We start from the raw sequence: 21,341 nt of genomic DNA on the forward strand, positions 1-21,341 counted from the left end.
GAGGCATCGTTCAGTTAGAAGATCATTTAAGGTGGGGCTCTAAATAAGAATGATGTTTTCCAGTTGAAGAAATAAATTTTGTAGTGCGTTAGAATACAAGAATTACTGCTAATAAAACCAATTAAGACCTAACAATTTAGGATGTGCAAGATGGATCAAATAAACTAAATAAGAAATTTCAAAGTTAATCAGAAGTAAAAGAATCGTTTCCAGTAACTTTTCAATATCTTGATAATATAAACTATGTGGTTGAAAAAAGTCCACAAATAATTCAAGCAATACAAGGTTTAGGTGGCATATTGTTGTTCTCAGTGTATTAAAGCAAATTGAAAAATATCAGTTTATTTGAATTCTAGAGGTAATAAAACATTCACACAACGGAAGTATTGAGTCAAAAATAGACCATTTAATTATTTATCGAAAATAAATTGAATAAGCAGCAGTTTTAAGAACCGTATCGATGTTAATCTAAATAATTTAAGCTGAATGTTTCCCATATGTCCTATTAACAATTAATTAATCACACATCACACTTAGAGTTAATAACTCACTAGCGTGATCAAGTTTTAATGGCTTCGCTTTCAACAGCCCGTCATTTATATCTGATAACATTCTAAGATCCACTCATTATTCTTAAATATTTAAGTACAAGGAATAAAATCGAATTCTAATATTCAATAACTGATTAATACGCATCTTGCTTTTGATCAGCTATACCATGGAAGCATGCAAAATTCTATACTATTATTTTTAATTATTTAAATACAACTGTAAGAATCTTAAGAAAATATGGATAAAACTGCATTACTTTTTTGCAAAATTCAGTAAATACACAAAACTGCTTCATATCGAGAGCTTGGATTAGTCATGAATGAATGGGTTTTCAATATAGAAATGTAAGCATGAGGAAACAGAAGACGGTTGCCGACTGACATGTTTAATCAGTAGATGAGATATAAAATAACAAAACACATGTTTTTCACGTCTTTTGTATAGTAAGATCTTTATTGTAACCTTTGTTGTAGTAAAATCTATTTAAGTACTATTCAAAATCCAAAAAGTTTGTAATAAGTGTATTTTTTGTTAAATTAAAATTTTTGCATTTTCTATCTCAAACTAAATTGTTTCTACAATGTAGATGTGTACTAATTTTGCTACAACACATTTGATGTACTTTTTATTACATAATATATTGTAGATCATATTTAAATTTTATTGTCATTTGGCAAAAAACTAGTAAATTATATTTTATTTATTTATCTCCGAGCGGCAATTATCTCACCCTGTTAGGTAAGCATATAGGCAACTTCCCTTAGTATTAATGGCACACTAAAAAAAGATCCACAAATTCCGTTATAAAATTATAGGAAATTATATTATTGATATTGGCTATGTTTTTAGAAGTATACATTGAGGCTATCCGGAAACTATGATTGGATTAACCCGATCATATATGTACAAAAAGTAATCAGGATCACTGTTCAGTTTCAGAACGACAATGGACGGGTTATAATAAGAATATTTTTCTCCAGTTACATTAAAACCAACAACTATACTTTCAACCAAATATAAGATGAGTTCGTTTTTCATAGAATTTTACAAAAAAATACAATTATATATAATATCTACAGAAATGATGAAATAAACAATATATTGGTAAATAAATTTATTCATTTGTATAATATATTGTATACAAAATGATATTTACGTATTACTTTGAGTTAGTACAAAAATTCATACAATGACAAATATTAAAACATAATCAAAATATATACATACATAAGTGGAATTTGATACACCTAGACTAAAAAATTACATAACTTATTCATGTAATGAAACAATGATTTCTTTCTGTGGTGAGCAATGTTTATAACTTGTATTCACCAATTAATGTGAACAGTGAATCCATTATTGTATTTGTTTGAAATAACTTTAATTTTGTTGCTTTTTTGACATTGTGAGTACCTCTGCTTATTAGACAACCGATTCAGTAATTGAAAAAATTACTGCTAAATTGTAATTTCTGAAATATTCATTCTAAACAGGACTTGTAATACCACCACACTAACACTCACTGTCTAGCAGACGTTTCTGAAAAAGATAACTTGGTTAGGCCAGCATCAAAGTGTGTTCGTTTGAGTGTTGGTGTGGTGATAGTAAAAAATTTGTCCAACAGACATCAGACCTGAATCACAAATAGTTGCAATTGAACAGGATAATTCCTTACAGTCTAAGGTTCAAGCAGAGCAACTACTTTGAACCTTACAAGCAACCTACATTAAACAAGAAACGGATATTTGATTTAATACATTCAAGAATTAAAGCAGAAGTTCTGTTCTAAAGGAAGTAACTTCAGAAATAATCTATTGGATATACTTCCTCTATTTATTATGAACAAGCTGTGATGATTGGAATGATTTTAAAATATGATGAAAGTATGGAATTTTTCTAGGATAATATGAAAAAGACTATTGAAGGATAATACCAATTATGAAACAAAATTACTTGGCAATTAATTAGATCTAGATGTAAATAATGTTTAGAATATTCGCTAAATACTTTGGAAGCCTTAGTACATGTATTAAAAAGATTATGAATACCTAAAAATAACTAATATCAAGTTTTATGCTGATAGATTTCTTCAGAAATTTCTACCATGATATTGCTTGTAATTATTAACATGAATTATTTTATATTCAACGTGTATACTATATGAAATGCAATAATGAATAAGAAAATAAACAACCTGAAGAATTAGAAGATACTTGGATTTATTGTTTTACCAATAAAGATAAGAAATCCGACCAAAATAGAATGTGAGAGTGAAACTTCTATGTTATTATTAAAGTTAAATGATATATAAAACTAAATCTGAATGTACTTTGTTGATATAATTTATATGATATTACTCTATATAATTATTATAAAAAAAATATTAAAATTATTTTCATGAGGTACTGGCAGTTTTTAGATTCAAAGTGAATTTATAAGCTTTTCCCACTACTGCGATAAAGATATACATTAAGATCTCAGTGTAAAACAACAAAATGAATTGTAACTTATCGTAAACAGCCCCATTTAGCTTGAAGAATCAAACAAACACAAAAGAAATAGACATAAAAAGCAAACAAAATGCTATGAAAGCTGCACTCTCAGAAATAGCGGAATTCTCCTTTCTTACCGATCCTTTCATTTCTAATCCAATCTGTATTAGTTTTTGATGTAGGGGAATGATCTTGCGTGCTATGGTCTCTAGAAAATCTCTCTACTGGAGAATCCTAAAAAAACAAAAATAATTTTATTATATTTGAGAAAATCTGATGACTTATGTATGCTATTAAACTAATTATTAAAGATAAAATGGACAATAAAATTCTAATGGGCTACGAAAAATAAAATAACAGTAATAATAATAGACACCGAGAAGCTGGAACAATGGTCATAAAAGGCACTACACGGTGGACATCATTACGACCTCAACCAACCATGGCTATTAAGGATCAAGTTATTAATAACTACAAAGATGGTATTTAGATCCGAACACTCAATCTGATAAATGCAAAAAGTGCCAACAAATATCAGAGACCATTCAACATATAACTTCTACTTATGTAACATCATCCACCAGATGGTTCAAATATGCAGATAGTACTGGTTATAATTATTTCAGGTTTTAAATTTCAGTCTAATTTATCCATGACTGTGCTAAGTGATTTTTTTAATGAACTAACAATTTAAAAAAAAATCGAATTTATTTAACTCCGTTGAATATGACTTTCGGAATGCGTATAATGTAATAAATATTTTTATAATTAAGTACTCACAGTCCTTCTGTAATTATGGGTATACAAGGGGTTATTGAAAACATAAGGAGTGACTATTGTATGTGGAACGTGAGCAACTTGTCCTCTACTATTTCTGGCTTTCCACCATTTTCTACTGTCGTCTAAAATCTAAAATTAAAATAAACCATATTATTACTACAAAATACGTAATCTGAAAAATCGAATATGACATAAACTTAAAACAAATTTCCAACGATTTCGTACCTCTAAAAACTCTCCTCTAACAACAGTTAATTCTTTATCGTTATTAGCTGTTCGTGGATATGTAACTTGGACAATGGTTGCCCCTCTATTTTGAAGGTCTTCCAAAAAGCTTTCTTGGTTTCTTCCAAAGCCCCTTTCTTCCCCATTTCTCTCAATTGAGTCCACCGAAATGTCACTACGTGTACTTTCACCTAAAAATAGGCAAATTTCATTGCTGACTTTTTCACAAAATCACAAGTTCTGTACATATTAAAACAATCTCAGGTTGATCTTCTACCTGGCTTCAGCATGCTGACAAGATTTCATACACCTCATAATTTTAGTTATTTTTAGTTAATCATGAAATATTATTGAGATATCAACTGAAATATTTTTAGTTACAATAATCATAAATTCATGCTTTTTTGTTTAAAGAACTCAGTTGATAATTGACGTATGGGAAATTGATTTTTTTATTACTGTACAATTATTACAAATAAAATAAAGGTTTTTTAAATATGGATGTAACAAAAAATAATTTCAAAATTTCGTTACTTAAAAAGGTAAATTTTTCATATGAACACATTACCTAGTGTTGTAGTTATATCTTTTTGATGAGAATTATTTCTCTCGTACATATCTTGACTTGAAGAGGGATAATCTCCATACTCTCCGCTATACTGATCATGTTGATAAGATTTGATCTCCGTTTCATCCACGACCGGATATTCTGGTGACCATCCATCCATAAAAACCGGATGATAGGCTATTACGTTACCCTTGTATTGATCTCTGTAAAAGTTCATCTCTCTATCAATTGCTTATTTCTAAACATTGACCATATACATCATAGTTTGTAAAAAATAAAAAAATAGGCTTTTGTAGAAAACTAAAAAGTGAAAAATGTGGGAATAAAATGATGATGAAATTAGTATTCTCAATGTTCTAAAAGCGTGAAGTGCTTGACACGAGATTTTTTCAACTAACTCTGCATTTCGAAATACAGGTTTTAGGAAATTATAACGATTAATATTGAACAAACCACGCTTTTGGAAAAGTGGTATTAATTTTCTCGTTATTTATTTTATTATATTATATTGTATTAATCATTTCTATCTAATCCTTAATCGTTACACGGGACTCTGTCGATTTTTAGCAATTGCGTTTATTTGCCATATAAAGAAGTACTCGTATAAATGCTACTACGTAAGCATGTCCAATAGCAGGATCAAGAACAGCACGATCAACTGTAGAGCCTTGCATTTTATGAACAGTCGATGATAACTCAGAATGACAATTTCCAATCGATAAATGTTTCTAATAATTCAAGGCCATCATCCGACAGTAAATATTTACTGAGCCACTAATTAGGAATATGTGACAAAATTATTAACTTAGTGTATTGTCACTAGTCATTGAAAATTATGCGAAACTTCCGATTTATCTGATCGTTTAAAGTGGAAAAAATGGAATCCAAATTCGTCATAATATAAAATTGCAACCGATATTAAAAATTGCATATATTTGGAATAAAACTATTGAAACTATGTTTATATGTAAATATTGATACTATTATAAAAGTTTAATAAACTTACCTTGGTATCAGCCATGCGCTTCCCAGTGAATGCCACAATTCTGTTTCTTTACTTGTAACACAATTCATTAATAAGTTGACAGCTTCTCTAGTTAGCAAAGGAGAAATTACGTTATGTGGTATATGCTGGTCAAAATAGGTATCATGCGAAGCTTCAACAATCAAAGCTAGAGGTGTGAAGAGAAAATGAACCAATTCTGGAGCATTTGGATCATGGATATGTGCTTTCAATTTAGCTAACAAGTTGAACGAAAGTTTGAATTTCTGGAAAATATCAACAAATTCTTTTTCTGGTGGAGGCTTTGTTCTCATTGTCAACATTCCATCACCCATGTCTCTTTTCTTACTTTTCCTTGTTTTTCTTCGACGTTCAAGTTCTCTGGCAGCTGCAGCTGCATGTTGAAGTCTCGCTATAAACTTTTCAATATCATCGAAACAGTGATTAAGGATAGTAACATCTCTCTCGTATTTTTCACTAGTTGTTGAACTTGAATCATCATTATTTGCGGTAAGTTCAGAATCTGATCCGTGATAATCCCGTGTTACATCTCTAGATGGACTAATAACACTCTGAGGGGGTTTATGAGTCGGGGGAGGGATACTGCTTTTACGACTTCTTGTCAATGCTTTGCCCATTCGTAGCTCTTTCAAATCTTCGACCAAATCTTGAGCTGAAATACTTTGGCACTGAAAAATAAATAGCAGTTATGGAATTTACATAAAGTTTCATGAAGAAAACTATAACTCATATCTTTATTCAAATAATCGTTTTTTTTTAATAGAACATGAAGACAAATAAAAGTTGAAATATATTAACAAAATTATAATTAAAAAAAATTATTAATAAAAAGCAGGCCATTATTCTTAATAGATTCATCAAACGTTCATTAAGAGGACGTGAGAATGTAAGCTTAATAGCCACGGAATAGTTGTGAATGTGAGAGAAATATTTATTTAAGTGTTTGTACAATATTCTTTCGGAGAAGTATATAACTTATTTTGATTGTTATTATTAAAAACTTTGTTCTACCACAAAAAAATTAAATTTTGATGAATCTCTTTTCTCAATCCCCTCAAACAACAAGAGATTAATTTGGTAAATTCTTAGGCATGGAAGAATATTCGGTAATTTTATACTTTCGCTCTGGAAAATCATCGAAAAATTTTTTTATTAAGTTATTATATGAACAAAAACATTCTTAAAATCACTTATTGTAATCAAGTGTACAATATTAAAAATTAGCTTTTAAAAATTCTATTGTAAATTGTAAAAATGGTACCTTACTAAGGTTAGAGATAAAATGTTCGTTTTTTGTGTAGATTAACAAAAAAATAAATGAACTGAGTTTGATGCTTTGTAAAAAAGTTAAGAACGATTATATGCGAAGAAGTGCGTTTATGATCACATTTAAAGTCATAAAAACATATGAAATCTCCAGGTGAGATATTTCTCATATTTTTTTCATAAATCCACCGTAAAAACGAAGATACGATATTTTTTCGATTTTTTTTGATTTTCTACAGCCAATAAACAAGGGGACCGCGAAAGTAAAAAATTACCGAAAATTCTATATTCAATTCTATATTTTAATCTGCGTGATAACGAAATTTTGTTTACTTATAAAAACAGCTTTTTTTGAAATTGTAATTATTAGAGCTGCACTTATAATAAAAGTTATTTATTTAGTTAGGGAATAATATGCATTTTTATACAATACAATGCGAATTTTTTAATCAATTATTCATTATTGATATATTGTTTACACTCGAGGTAATGTTTAAAAATAATATTGTGTGAATATTAAAATATTGACAGATATCATCACGAGTTATCTCAATGAGAGTATACTGTGATATCATCTTTCAAATATCTAATAAAAATTAATTCAATTGCGACATTTATCTTATCTACTATTTTTCAAGACTTGCATTAGTACTATAACACAAAAGTGTTCTCACTGAAGTCTTATTGTTGTATAATTTTATAACTGTGTTAGCTTTAAAGTAGTATCATTTAGGTAGTGGAAAATCATTATTCAACTAACGAATATACACCGTACTTTTAATTAATAAAAATCACTACTTCCTGAAACACAAATTTTTGTTATCTCATTTCATAAAAAAACTACTTTTCAAGCAGAAGCGTTCAGCTATTAGGTTAGTGGTTTCTAACCTTTTTACACGCGTTGCGTTCCTCTAGTACCTCGACAATGATTGGACACATTAAGAAAACTTTATAATTAAATAACAAAATTTTTTCTCATAATTTAAAATTTCATGAGTGTTTCCGTTCATAATGATCAGATCGAGATATTTTAAAATTTATGCCGTTTTTATCTGCTAGTTCTATTACAACAAAATTATTTTGTGATAATTTTTTGAATTAGCGAATAATTAATATAGGTATAAAATAATATATATAAAATAACATATATAAAAAATAAAATAGGCAAATAAATTCAATCGAATACTGGTATTGACAATGACCAGCAATCCGATCATTTACTATTCTAGTTTAGAATAAATAACTACATAATATTTTTTAGCTTCATATCTTCATAATAATTTTTAGTTGACAAATATTTGCGGAGACCAAACATGAACATTTCCTTTGAGGTACTTGTAAATAACATATCTCAAATTCTTCACATTCATTCGTCAGAAATAACTAAAATTATTTTCCAAAAACGAACCAGTAAACACAAAAAGTGTAAATTCTTATCTCATCGTAGCTTCAAACATCGTTCTTTTTGAAAAAATAGTTTTTTAATACAAATTCTTGCAATGATTTGTTTTTCGAATATTTTTAAATAGGTTCCATCAACTCATGTATTATTCAAAAACTTACCTGAAATATATGCATCTCTGGAGGGTGTGATTGATTTGAGTTTGTAACAATGAAGACTAAAATATTGTTATACATATCCATGGGATCTTGACTCATGAATGCGCTCGGTTCTTGAATCGAATTTGCAGGAAATCGCTCCATTACACTCTGAAATGAAAGAAACTAAATTAGCAGGATTGTGATTTTACTCCCAGAAAAGATTTCATATAATACAGGTGAATTTTATTAATTTCAAAAGATTACATTCGCAAATTATGTAATAATAAATGTAAACTACTTTCCTCCACTTATGTGGAGCTAGTAGTAGACGAATTTACTGACATAGTCATTTATGCAAGGTTGACATAGCTCAAAAAGGATTCAACTCTACAAGAAGGAAATCAATCTCAAGCCTATCAAGCTAGATGGACAAGACATTGAAAGAAAAACAGAGGAAAAATATCTGAGTCTCACACTAGATAGTAAACTTCTCTGGAACAAACTCGAAATAATCACTAAAGCCACGAAAGCCCTGGAGGAATTCGAGTTGTAACCCAAATATTCTACTGTGGCAATTGTGAAACCAATCATCACATTTGGGGCAGCGGTTTGGGGTACTAGAGCTGGTCTAACACCACGAGACACAATCTTTAGAAAGAATATAGACTGGTTTGCATATGTGCAGCCGGGGCCATGAGATAATGTCCAACAGATACACTAGAAGTGATTCTAAATCTCCGACATCTCCATATAGTATTGGATAGCGTGGCTCTGAATGTTTAGAGAAGAAATCAATAAGTATACACCGTCCTCGAAAAATGAATAAATAAGGGATATGCTTCAGAATGAGATACCAAAAGAGTTTAGTTTTAAGAAACATTTTTTCTTGAAACTAAGCTGTAGAAGTAAATGGGATCAAAACACCATATTGGAAATTAAAAGAAATGGTACCAAATGAACAGCAGACGTAAGTGGAATAGGAGTGTACGAGCCTAGAACTAAGAAGTCTGAAATTCTGGGCAAAACACCAAGTATTTTTCAAGCAGAAATATATGCAATTGGAAAATATATCCAGTTTAACCTAGAAAGGAATTATCGCAAAAAAGAAATCGTAATATAGTCCGATAGCCAAGCTTTTAAGCTCCAATATCATAAAATCCAAACTAGGTTGGGAATACCTGACAAGTTGAATGAGCTAGAGAAACAGAACAAACTTATCGTACAATTTTCGGGATACTACAGAGTAGAGGGAAACGAAATAGCTTACAGGTTCTTCTAAATAGGGACGGATAAACCCTTCATAGGACTTGATCTTTTTGTGGTATCAGCTAGAAAATAATAGAAAAAGCACTGTAAAATGAGGTAGCTAGGGGTAAAACCAGATACTGGAACAATCTACAGGGGTTAAGACAGGCAAAGACATCCTGGAAAACTATAACCAGGGAAGATCTGTTGACTGTATCAACTTAGGTATGACCAGCTCACGATTACTAAACGGAGTCTTGTTAAAGCATTGTGTCCCTCAATGGACACCTGAAGACGCTAGGTTTAGTAGATAATGCAATGTGCAGATACTATTATGAGGAGGACGAAAACTCTATAAACATTCTCTGGAGCTATCAGACTACTCCAGATCATTACGCCCAGGAGCGTATGAAATAGAAGACAGAGATCTCTAGTACTTTGAGGGAATGATAATTTCTGAACTTTTTTAGAGGAGTGGGATTAATAGACCAGCTGTAAACACCGATTGACACAACAAGAAAAGGGGACACAATATATCTTTTGGGTCGCACTGTACATAACACCCTATACGTACAAAAAGATTGATCAAAAGTACTTGGAAGATAAAACAGAGAGAGACTTCACACAAAGTAAATATTAACATAGAAAAACATAAAAGTGAAATTTACTATCAGTCGATAACAATTAACTAATTAAAAGTATTTCATTTGTAATTTAAACTAGAGTTTTGTAGTGAGAAAAAAAATTTAACAAACGTTATTTGAGAATTTAGTTTTGGGGATTCAATAATTTAATTAAAAACAGATGGTATTAATTGTAAGACAATAAGTTGTCGCAAAGTTATCTGTAGTAGGATTACAAATATTGTGCATCTCATTGAAACATATGTTGTTATATGGTTATATAACTGTTCAACATTAAATAATAAAATCGATCTAATTATAATTAGAATTTGCTATGAAAGCGTGAACGATAGTATATCAAATAGAATGTTTTTGTAAAAACAACATTATATGAAGTTTCAGAAATCGAATCGAAAGTGATAAATATGAATTTAATAAATAGTAAAAAGAAAATTTTCGCTAATAAGTTATTGTTAAATAAACTTTTGATATTGGGTATTGAGAAATAGCTCGGACTCTCTATTTTTATGCATTAAAATGGAGTCGTATTACATACTGTTGATTTTCTATTACTAAACAAATTAAATTAATAAGGAAGCAGAATATTAATTTGAAATTTATTTTGAAAAAGAATGAAATTTATCTAATCTAAAATTTTTTTATTCCTACAGGTCCTAACTTAACCTGACCTAACCTAACCTAACCAAAATTATTTTATTGTAACATCAGTGTTTTGCGTTAAAGATTGAGCGTTTATTTATTTATATGGTGTTTAGGTTTCGACAAAGAGCTGAAGTTATTATTAACACGCTTTTATTATCAGTTTCACGTGTATGTTTGAAACTGACTTCAGGGAACATACTTAATTTAAACTTTGCACACTTGTCAATGACTGACAAACAATGCAGTAATTTGAAAAAAATATCTAACTAACCTGATTACATTCGCTAGGATTCATAAATTCCTTTTGGTATCCTTTATTGATTATAGTTTATTATAAATAAAATGCAGGCTGAAAACACTGCGAAACACGCTTTTAGAGTTAGTTATATTAAAAAGTGAATTTAGTTATACTAAAAGTTATAGTTTAAACAATCTAAAAAAACATGGCAATAATTTAACTAAAAAGTAAAAAAATAAGAAAATTACGGATGAGACAACTAATTTAATTATTATAAAAGCGTGGGGTTCTTTCTATGATATTTTTAAGCTAAATCTATGTGTCGTTATGAGGCTAGTAAAAACTTATCACCACTTTGGTAAATGGAAAATTGTAGAATAAAGGAAATAGGAATCGACCCGAGATTTTTGGTTATCCGCTAGAAGCTGTACCATTAAAATTATACTAGATACATGTCACCTACATAAGAAACCCCATCGAGAAATGCTACCGTCCAACTTACGGTAGAGAGCCATTTCGAGTTCATTAAGAAAATGGGAAAAGAAAGGAACAAAGGAAAATAAAGTCCTACTCGATGAATAATTTTCAATAATCGAAAAAATAATTGGGACAGTCCTCAGACTGGGAATTAGACTCAGATCTAAAGAAGGCAAAATTAGTTTTAAAATGTCATACGTAGCACCCCTAGATTTTATGATAGTAACATAAATTTTTTCATCAGTAATTTTATTCTGATGCCAAGAATTATTTTTTACATTTTATTTTTTTTAATTGTTGCTAAAAGCGCGTTTTTAGTTTATTTAAACTATATTTTTTTTAATTATGGAAAATATGGAGAATGTTTAAGAAGGATGTCAACAATGTTTAGTAAAAGAAACTGTACTTCCGAACAACGCCGCAGAATTATAATGAAGCGCGATTACACAAGTTCAATGACATAGTGCGAAAATCAGTACCAATCATAAGCTGAGATATGTTCCTGCCAAACAATTAAATGATTTCTCCAACATACAAGTTGTTCCTCAAGAAAACTATTGTTAAGTCTTTGTTATTAAAACTTAATATCTTGATATTGTCAATAATGATTCATTAAAATCTCAAATAAAATATAAGTTTATACAGAGTTTCATGATGATAGGTTTGGGATGTTATTCGGAAGTAAATCCTTGAAAAATATCCGAGGCATCATTTGAGGCACCTTTACACAGAACCCTTCACATCATTTTGCAGTGTAACATGTCTCAAGACACAGTAAGAAAGGCAATACAGTTGAATTAATCTCAATTGCAAATTGACATTCAGCTTTTTGTTGAGGATTTTGACTGAAGGACTCAATTTTTTAAACAATTTATAATCGAAAACCAAAATATTATAAATATTATTAAACGTAATCAAGTACAACTGTTGCTACTGAATAGATGATAGCGACTTTCAAGAGAAGGTTGTAAACAGAAACAAAAAAATTGAACATAGTGGCTGGTATTCTTGAGAATTATATTATTGAATCTCTATTCATTGATCTAACTAATATAACTGGTCAGTTCTGCTGGCACTGCCCTTAAAAAATAAGAGCCCCCTTAAATAGAACTAATTTGAAAGTAATTTAGATAACAATGGACACTAATAAAATTAGTTACTTTTAGTTCTTTTGTTTATATTTTTATTAGTTAAATAAATGACCTCTAAAATTGGTATCGCCGTTTGCATCATTTTATTGAAAATCTGCCTGCGGCACCCTTATTAAACATAGGATTGCCGTAGCATTGCAAATTTTTGAATTTCATATAGGGACTGAAATACATAGGGTGGTATGTTTTCAAATTTCACTGAGATCATTATTGTAACGTATTTTAGTAAAAACTGAAAGCAAGCAATTTTAGACAACAAAGTAATTGTCACTCTCAGCGGCAAATTAAAAGGATACTAAAAACGCTAATCGATTAATCCATGATCTTGTTTGTACTAATCGTGAAAACTCATTACAAAATAAAAAACGTCGGCGCCTTTGATATGCATTACAATAAATTAATTATCAGTTACAAACATTTCAAGTAATAGTCCATTAATAACCTAAAATAATGATATATTTTCCTTGAAATAGTATTATTATTTATTTCAAATTCTTCTCACAATTAAATACATCGTTGATCTCTCTCCAGCTAACGTTAAATGACTTAATTATCATAAAATTACATAGCAAAACAAATTCGTCAATTCTTGTTTAGAGAAAATATAGGTAAATAATTGATATGTCGATATGTACTACAGAAATAAGAAATGTATACTTTGCAAAGAATCGAGAGAATGGAAATGAATAGACTCAAATCGAAATCAAAATTTATTTGTAATGTAGCGAGAAGGAGGAGAAAATAAGAAGAATGCTTGAAAATCTTATGTGAAACACGAAATATGAACAAAGGAATTTATATAAAAAAACATATTTAACAATAAATTCACTAAAGAGACCTTCGAAGAACCAAATATGAAAGTATTTGGAATAATATACAGGCCAATGCTTACATATGGGCTCGAGATGTTAGTAGTAATTGACAGACAAGTATAAATACGTGCTATGGACATTGATTTTTTAGGAATGGAAATAGTGATAAGAAGAAATGGAATGAGGAATTTCGACGATGAGACATGTGTAAGGAATAGAAAAAGAGCCATTTGAAATATGAATATAGGAAAGATACAATAGAAAATAAAGAATGTATCGGAATACCAATGACAAATCAAATGTTACCATTAAACAACATAAAGATCCGTTGATAATTATCGTAATATCCATTAATGCATTTAAATCAAATTTGTGTAGGGACATTGGAATCCAATTAATTAAACTATTAATATTTTCTTGTAATCACTTCTGAATTTGATATAAAGGGCATGAATAGAACATCACAATTATTATTTGGCTCACTTGAACCACAATACGAAGATATAGTATTTATTTTCGTTAACTACGTGAACAAAAAAAGGCATTTGAAAGTATACAAACTGGAATACCGTCTATCGAAAGTCTATTAGAAAGCTATACGAAGGATGGAGAATACCAACGTATCATAAACCTTTTGATAACGTATTAGAACGAACCCATGAAAACAATGGGTATATAAAAAAATAAAAGTTTATTAGTGTTATATTTAAGTTTAAATGGAAATAGAAATATTATATTAGAATCAAATCAAGACAAAAGAATCAGAATCTTGAGATGTGAATTCAAAATAATTGGTGTACATGACACAGCCTGCGGGACTTTAAAACTATAACAGTACTTCCCTCAAGATTAAGCAAAATGTCCTATATAGGAGAAAAAATATTTATTAATGTACTGTTACTTTCAAGATTGATATGAATTAAGAAATAAAAAGATTAACTAGAAGAGCATAGTTATGGCATGGCTAATATGTTGTGATAATACTCGGAAATGTAATTTGACAAAAATTCTAAAATTATATATTTTTTGAGCGTAGGTATTTCTTCATACTCATCTTATGAAATATCTTTGATTAGCTGAATCTCTAGCAAATAGATTTCAAGTTAGCCATATGATGTTAAAGCCGATTTGTAAATATTATGATTGTATATTTTGATTTAATGCATGTTTTTACATAAATTTGGATAAACCCAACACAATTTAGTTACAAGCTTTCGTTACCCCTCTCAACACTTTACAAATTTAAAGTTTCAATACAAACACAAATAATTAAGCTATAAATAATCAGTTTCAATTAACTGAAATCAGTTTGGATGAATAAAAACTTGATGACTTCTTCTCATTATAACGATATCAATAAAATTCAAATCAATAAATTTATGTTTTTAGGAATGTGTTCATACTTTGATGAATGCGATATTTTTATGGGAAATTAATGTAGTTTAGAATGAAGGTAATCATTATAATTTCAAGGTGAGTGGGTAGGAGCGTCCACTTTCTCATCTACTAAAATAGAAATGCAGAGACTTTTTATCAAAAACGAATATTCTTGATTGAGTTCTGAAATATGTTCTTCCATTCGTATGATTCAAGCATAATATTAATGGAAAAATCTTTTTTTACGCCCATGTCTGTAAACGTCAAAAATCGCATTGTCAACATTCCTTGTAAATGACAATTAACAATAACAAGCACGTAATGAGATCTCTTAAACTTAAACTTCTTGATTTAATTAAATTACAATCAAATTTTTATTTACGTAAGACTTTATTTGGTCTATTTACACAAATTTAGTCAATAAAAAAACATAAAAACTTTTACCATTAGCGAGATATATTTCGGATTGAAAGAGTGATGCCTCTAAATGTAGGCAGCACATTATGCAATTTCTTCAAAAATAGGACACGTTTTTTAAGTAGCATGCAATGAATGGGCGTAGAAAAAGTATAGTAAGTTACAAGAGTTGTAACCCATACGCACTCATGAAATTTTCACTTCGTGCGTAATGTGTTACCTACTTACAACTCTCGTTACGTAATATGCTGTTAAACTTATCGCAGATGATTCCATCGTTTTTGACCTTTTCAAAGGCTTCAAATTTGGATTTTACAGTAAGAGTACAGCAAATGGAAACAATAAGACACTTGACCGTTCATTCTTCTTCCAATAATTTCTCAAAATAGTGCCTGGTTCATTCAATATTACTATTATATTCTTTGAAAGGGATGCTATATTTAAATAGACTTTCACTTTTCCCTCTATGTCTTTAATTGAAACTTTTAGTTCTCTTGTGGTTCACGTATGCTGTTTTGTGTTATATTTTGATATCAAATATAATACTATTTGTGAAAATCACTACAAGATGTTTTTAAATTAAATCAACTACTTTATTAGTCTATTTAGTTAAAACATTCCATTGGAATGATTATGCAAATATAAATACTCGTAAATAAATAAGGCATACCTTTTCACAGTCGGGCTTGTTTTATTTACATTTTTTATTTGTTGAAATTGTAAGAAAATATCAAGGTCGTTGGTTTCAGATGTTAAATTAGCAATTTATTCATGTAAAATATAAATTTATGACATGTGCTCGCTCATTAAGATAATCTATAAAGGCTTTGTGTAAGTTTCTAAAAGTTGACCGCCATGTTTTTTTTAATAATAATAGTTTCTTGTTTTAAAGTATTTCTATAAAATATGAACATAAAGATAAATACCAACGAAAATTAATTGAAATAAAATATTAGTGGAATTATTATGAAAAACTTGATTAATGTTTTCTTGTACATTAAGATGGTATTTCTCATCAATAGGCGAAGACAAAATATTGCCAGTATGCGATCTGAGGTAAGATTTCAGTTGACTTAATGTCATTTATCAGTAAATTGGGACAACCACAACAAAAACTAAACATGTTATTCTTTTTAAAAAAATTATCGACTTTTAAAACGCTACACAAAAAATATCTGAATAATGTTAATGTTACAGTGAATATCATTAAGTTATTTGAAAGTTGATATTTTTCATCAAATTTCGAATTTCCTAAGGCCATTTGATGTAACCAAATTTATTTTACCGATTGTGTAAAAAGATATTTCAGTATATTTCACGCAGTTATAGAGGGTAGTTATTGAACATATAGGAAAATAAAAACAGCTTATTCCAGAGATAGGACGTTCAATTTCGACAAAAAATGGACTTATACAGATAGTTACTAATGGCTAAGTGCAGTACCGATAATCATTGGTTGGCCGGAGGCACAATTATATTCAGTTATTTTTAATGTTGTTAGTGACTGTATGGATGATAGAAGATTGGTAAATATAATTGAGCGTTTACTGTTTTTAATTAATGCTTTTACGAAATAACTTTTTTCAGACATATTCCAATTTATTAGTCATAAAGTACAAATTTAGTATCGTGATTCATTTTGACATGTCCTCAAATAACGTGGATAATGCTTATCTAGAGCCTCGGATTGAGACCGCATTAATTTGAGTTATGGATTCAATTTGTCAATGTTTAGTCAACTGTAATCTGTGTACGAGTCAACCAAGCCTGGGCAGCTGAATATGATTTATACTATACTAACTGATATCCATGTCAAGCCAGTCTAATTCAGATCCAGATTGTTCAAATAATATCGGTCATTGACATCTAAATTTGAATTTTATCCAATCCTGGAACAATTGGAACACCTCTGAATCACATTCTGTTTTGTCTGCATTCGGTTTTGAACACAAAAAACTGAATAAACGGATGGCAATAACCGAATCGTTAAGGATAGTTTGATGGCAAGATTATTCGCGTCACATAAACGACCATCGAAGTTCTAATAGACGAAAGGAGTACAAAATGGGCTCAGTTCAGGTCTGATACCCTGTTTAAACCAAACTCCCTTACAGGCAGGTACATGTTACTCGTCTATTTACGTTTTATAATTTAATATTGAGTTGTAGCAAGTTATCGAGGTATAATAATGATTTTCTTCAAGTTCCAAATAGGACTACAATTAAGTTCATCTGTCTAAATAACGGCGTATAATGCCGTCCAATTTATAACGATTCGATTGACTTTTAACAAATACTTTCTCGCTTAAGATATACATATTTTTAAAAGTATTTATAAAGATAATAAATTTATAATATGAGGTATCTACACCCATGGTAGGTCAAACAAAATTGTCGGCAAGGGTTTTTATAATCTGCAATTGATATTGGAAGAACTATAGGTAGATTTGATATCAGTTTTTCTGGTAACTATTTGCCGTAGCTCACTGAACTCAATTCAGAATGTTAATAACTGATAGGCCTATTTTGATCCCTTAAATTTTAATTTGTCTCAAATATTTTATTCTTATGTCCCTCATTTCAGTTATTTCCAATAAAATATCTTTGATTGCTTTTTTTTCTCCATCTAAAATCCATTTTATTATGAATTCGTCTTGGTGAGATTTGATATTTCTAGCACAGTAGAATCCATATCATACTTTTGTTTGAATGTTTTTTATTTTAACTTTATGAAAATCGATAACTATTTTTTTTTCCAGAGATTCAGAAAGTTAAAACTTACAGTCCCCTTCATAAGAATGTTTTTCTCAGCTACGTAGATAATTTTTAACTATGTCATTATTTTTTTTTCAATAATGATAACAACTGGTAAAATTTATCTACAGCAATTAGGAACAACTACCATTTGATGCGGACTTGATGTTTTATTCTGCATGAATTAAATTTGTATAGTCAGATGTGTGATTTTTCACGGTTAATGAAGTTTCCATTCAACCTTTTTATTATTAAAATAAATAAACATGTTGGATACTGATGACCCATCAATTAGATGTTTTGACTGTTCAAAAACGTTTCTGTTTGAACTGATTTATGAGAACTCGGATTGTTGAGGTGAAGAATGATTTGTCTACTGAGATTGGTTTCCCTGATTTTTTCTAACACTTCCGCCAAACAAATGGTCGTGTACTATTCAGAATCGACCATTCTACGTTGCTCTTATGGAACGGTGGCTCGAGATGGTGCTTCGTCACCTAAAGTTGATGCGAGTCATAGAAAATCATCGCACGAAAATGTTCGCGATTTACAAAGATGAATGTTTCAAGTATCTGTAAATAACTCAAACAACACTCGTATGACAATACGTTCTGAGTAAGCTCGCCATTAAAAATGTCAACCTTTATGATGGCAATTTCAGATTTGACATATTCACATCAGTGTTACCATATCTCAAAACTAAAGTAGGAGCCTTCGTATATAAGTTAGTTGTCTTATGAACAACCCATAGTTTTCTATATTTCTAATATTCTGGGGTATTTTATTAAATGTTTTACTAGCTTGTATGAGCGAAATTTTTAAGCCTAAATTTGAGGCGTCCCATATCAAAAGTCGCTATATCTATTTTTGTGGAAATATAGTTTGGTTATATTATTCTTCGTCCCAATACCTATGCAGCTTGCATCGCAAAACCGACCAAAACTAACTATGTCCTGTATATTATATATAGTTATGTATCGCTATTCAAACCAAAACAGGCATTTTCCACGTACAATGTCATTCCAAAACACGCCTTATCCAATTACCAAATGAAAATTCTTAATTCAACATCACGTGATTATAAGTGTCTTGTGGGATTCCGTGTTATTCACATTATTTTAGTAATTTATAAAAAATTTGAAGGTTTTATTGCAAAAAGATTTTACTGTTTAACTAATGTGCAAAAATGTATATTAATGTGGTACTTTCATAACCAAAAATAGCACGAAAAAAACCCAAGTGAGTCTAAAAAATGGAAAAGAAAACGACACAAAAATGCAAAGTATGTTATAGTTTTTTGAGACAAAACTCAGTTGTATATATTTTTCATTTTCGGATATTCTGCTAAAATTCTTCACCGTTTATGGCTGAACTGTTCATGAGTTATTTTGAAAAGCAAATCTGTCAAGATTTTTATTCCAATGACCACAAACTTCATAAAGGTTTAGGTCAGGAAAAAAACTACGAAAAGTAGAATAGTAAAAGAAAACAGTAGTAGAAAATGTGGTGCTCCAAAATACTTTGTCAAAATAGCTGATATACTGCATTTTCAGTTAGAAGTTTGCGAGAAAACTTCTAAAAATTTTGTATTCTCATCGGTTCTTGATAAGAAGTCGAAATTTCTTATAAAGCTAATATAAGTGTATTAAAAAAGTAGAAAAACGAGTTGATGTATCAACTGGATATCCATTCACTTAAATACCAACTTATGAATTTCGGCTTCAATAAACTTCTTATGATAGATGAAGTTAAGATATTTTGCTAGGTAATTTTTCAAATTCAGTCATAAAAAAATTGTTTATTTCATTAACTTTTTATTAATTTAAAATTGACATCTTTCGATTAGAGTTTAATAGAAAAACAAGTTCGAACTACCTTTTTTATTTGAAATAAGCAATTAATTTTTTCTGCACGAATTTTATCAGTTTTCAAAATGCTGCTTCTTAAATATTCAGAAAATAGTCAAGGACACCTACAAAATATCATTGAACAAAGTCGATCAAGGTGTCTTACATTGATTTATTCTCAAAGATGGCCAGCTGAAAAAATTCAAATTAACTTGTCCCCAAATATTGTGACTGTTATAAAAACCGCTACTTATCACAAAACACAGATAGACAATATGCCAACAAGGGATTCGAAAGAGTGCATAATGCATATATTGAGTACGAAAGTGAATAGAATAAGGAACGCTACTTACACTCTTACACGCAGATAAGCATGAAAACGAGTTATTTTACTAATATAAATTATAATTACACTTAGTTAATTATATATTCAAGCCAGATACGTTCATTACTAAGAAAAGCTAGATTTTTGTAAGAGTGGAAAGTACCTACAGTGTTGTATGTATTTATTCAGCGGAAACAAAGACAATTTATTTACAAATCAATCTCATTATTCACCCATCCACACTATAAATGTACAGAATCTACAATTTGGATTAAATAAACTACTAAGCATGTCAATTAATTTTTAATACGTGTACAAACTGTCGAAATATATATTTAATACTTAATACATTCTACGAGTAGGTATATATACCAATTATAAATAGAATAATTTTTAATGTGAACTATAGTGTGTTATGCAATTTCTATCGCCTTCTACTAACTGTCAGTGATTAATATGTACCGTTTGTCAAACAATTATAGTTTATCATTGCAATTGTTTAGTTTAACATTTAGAGAGAAGCGTTAGGGGTTATAAAATAAAAATGTATATAATTACTGCTTCTGCAAAATTATTTATCCTAGAATTCTAGAATCATTCTCGGAAAATCACGAAACAAAAGTTGTTAAAAGATATTCGGTATTAAATTCTCTTTAATATAGGTATGACTGGTTACAAAAATCTAAACACAATGTATAGCATACTCGTATATTAACAATCATACCAAAAGTAGATGCAGTAAATGGTAAGTACTAGGTTTATTAAATGGGAGTTAAGAATTTTTTTTCATTTTTTATTAACTTCGTAATGTTAAGCGTGTCTGGTTTGGCATCTTGTTTAATGCCTTGTCTAGTTTTTGTGGTAGTATGTGCTAAATATCACGTTCCACACAAGTACGTTACTACAGTTAGTTGAAAATTCAAATCTCGATTACAAGCTATGGATATACATACATCACGAACAT

At 29.5% G+C, this 21,341-nt stretch overlaps 1 protein-coding gene across 3 annotated transcripts in view; it reads right to left on the reverse strand.

The window, feature by feature from the left end:
• Window positions 1-21,341, reverse strand: part of LOC130901248 (epidermal growth factor receptor kinase substrate 8-like) — a 43,189-nt gene that overhangs the window by 5,106 nt on the left and 16,742 nt on the right. For all 3 annotated transcript variants that reach the window (XM_057812466.1, XM_057812482.1, XM_057812476.1), the window contains exons 3-8: window positions 8,471-8,617; window positions 5,624-6,309; window positions 4,618-4,820; window positions 4,050-4,240; window positions 3,825-3,953; window positions 3,182-3,278 (exon numbers count right to left, since the gene is read on the reverse strand). In XM_057812466.1, the coding sequence (XP_057668449.1) occupies window positions 3,182-3,278; window positions 3,825-3,953; window positions 4,050-4,240; window positions 4,618-4,820; window positions 5,624-6,309; window positions 8,471-8,617 (1,453 nt within the window). The remainder of the gene's footprint in view (window positions 1-3,181; window positions 3,279-3,824; window positions 3,954-4,049; window positions 4,241-4,617; window positions 4,821-5,623; window positions 6,310-8,470; window positions 8,618-21,341) is intronic.

This window comes from Diorhabda carinulata, chromosome 1 (genome assembly GCF_026250575.1).
Source record: "Diorhabda carinulata isolate Delta chromosome 1, icDioCari1.1, whole genome shotgun sequence".
Classification (NCBI taxonomy): domain Eukaryota; kingdom Metazoa; phylum Arthropoda; class Insecta; order Coleoptera; family Chrysomelidae; genus Diorhabda; species Diorhabda carinulata.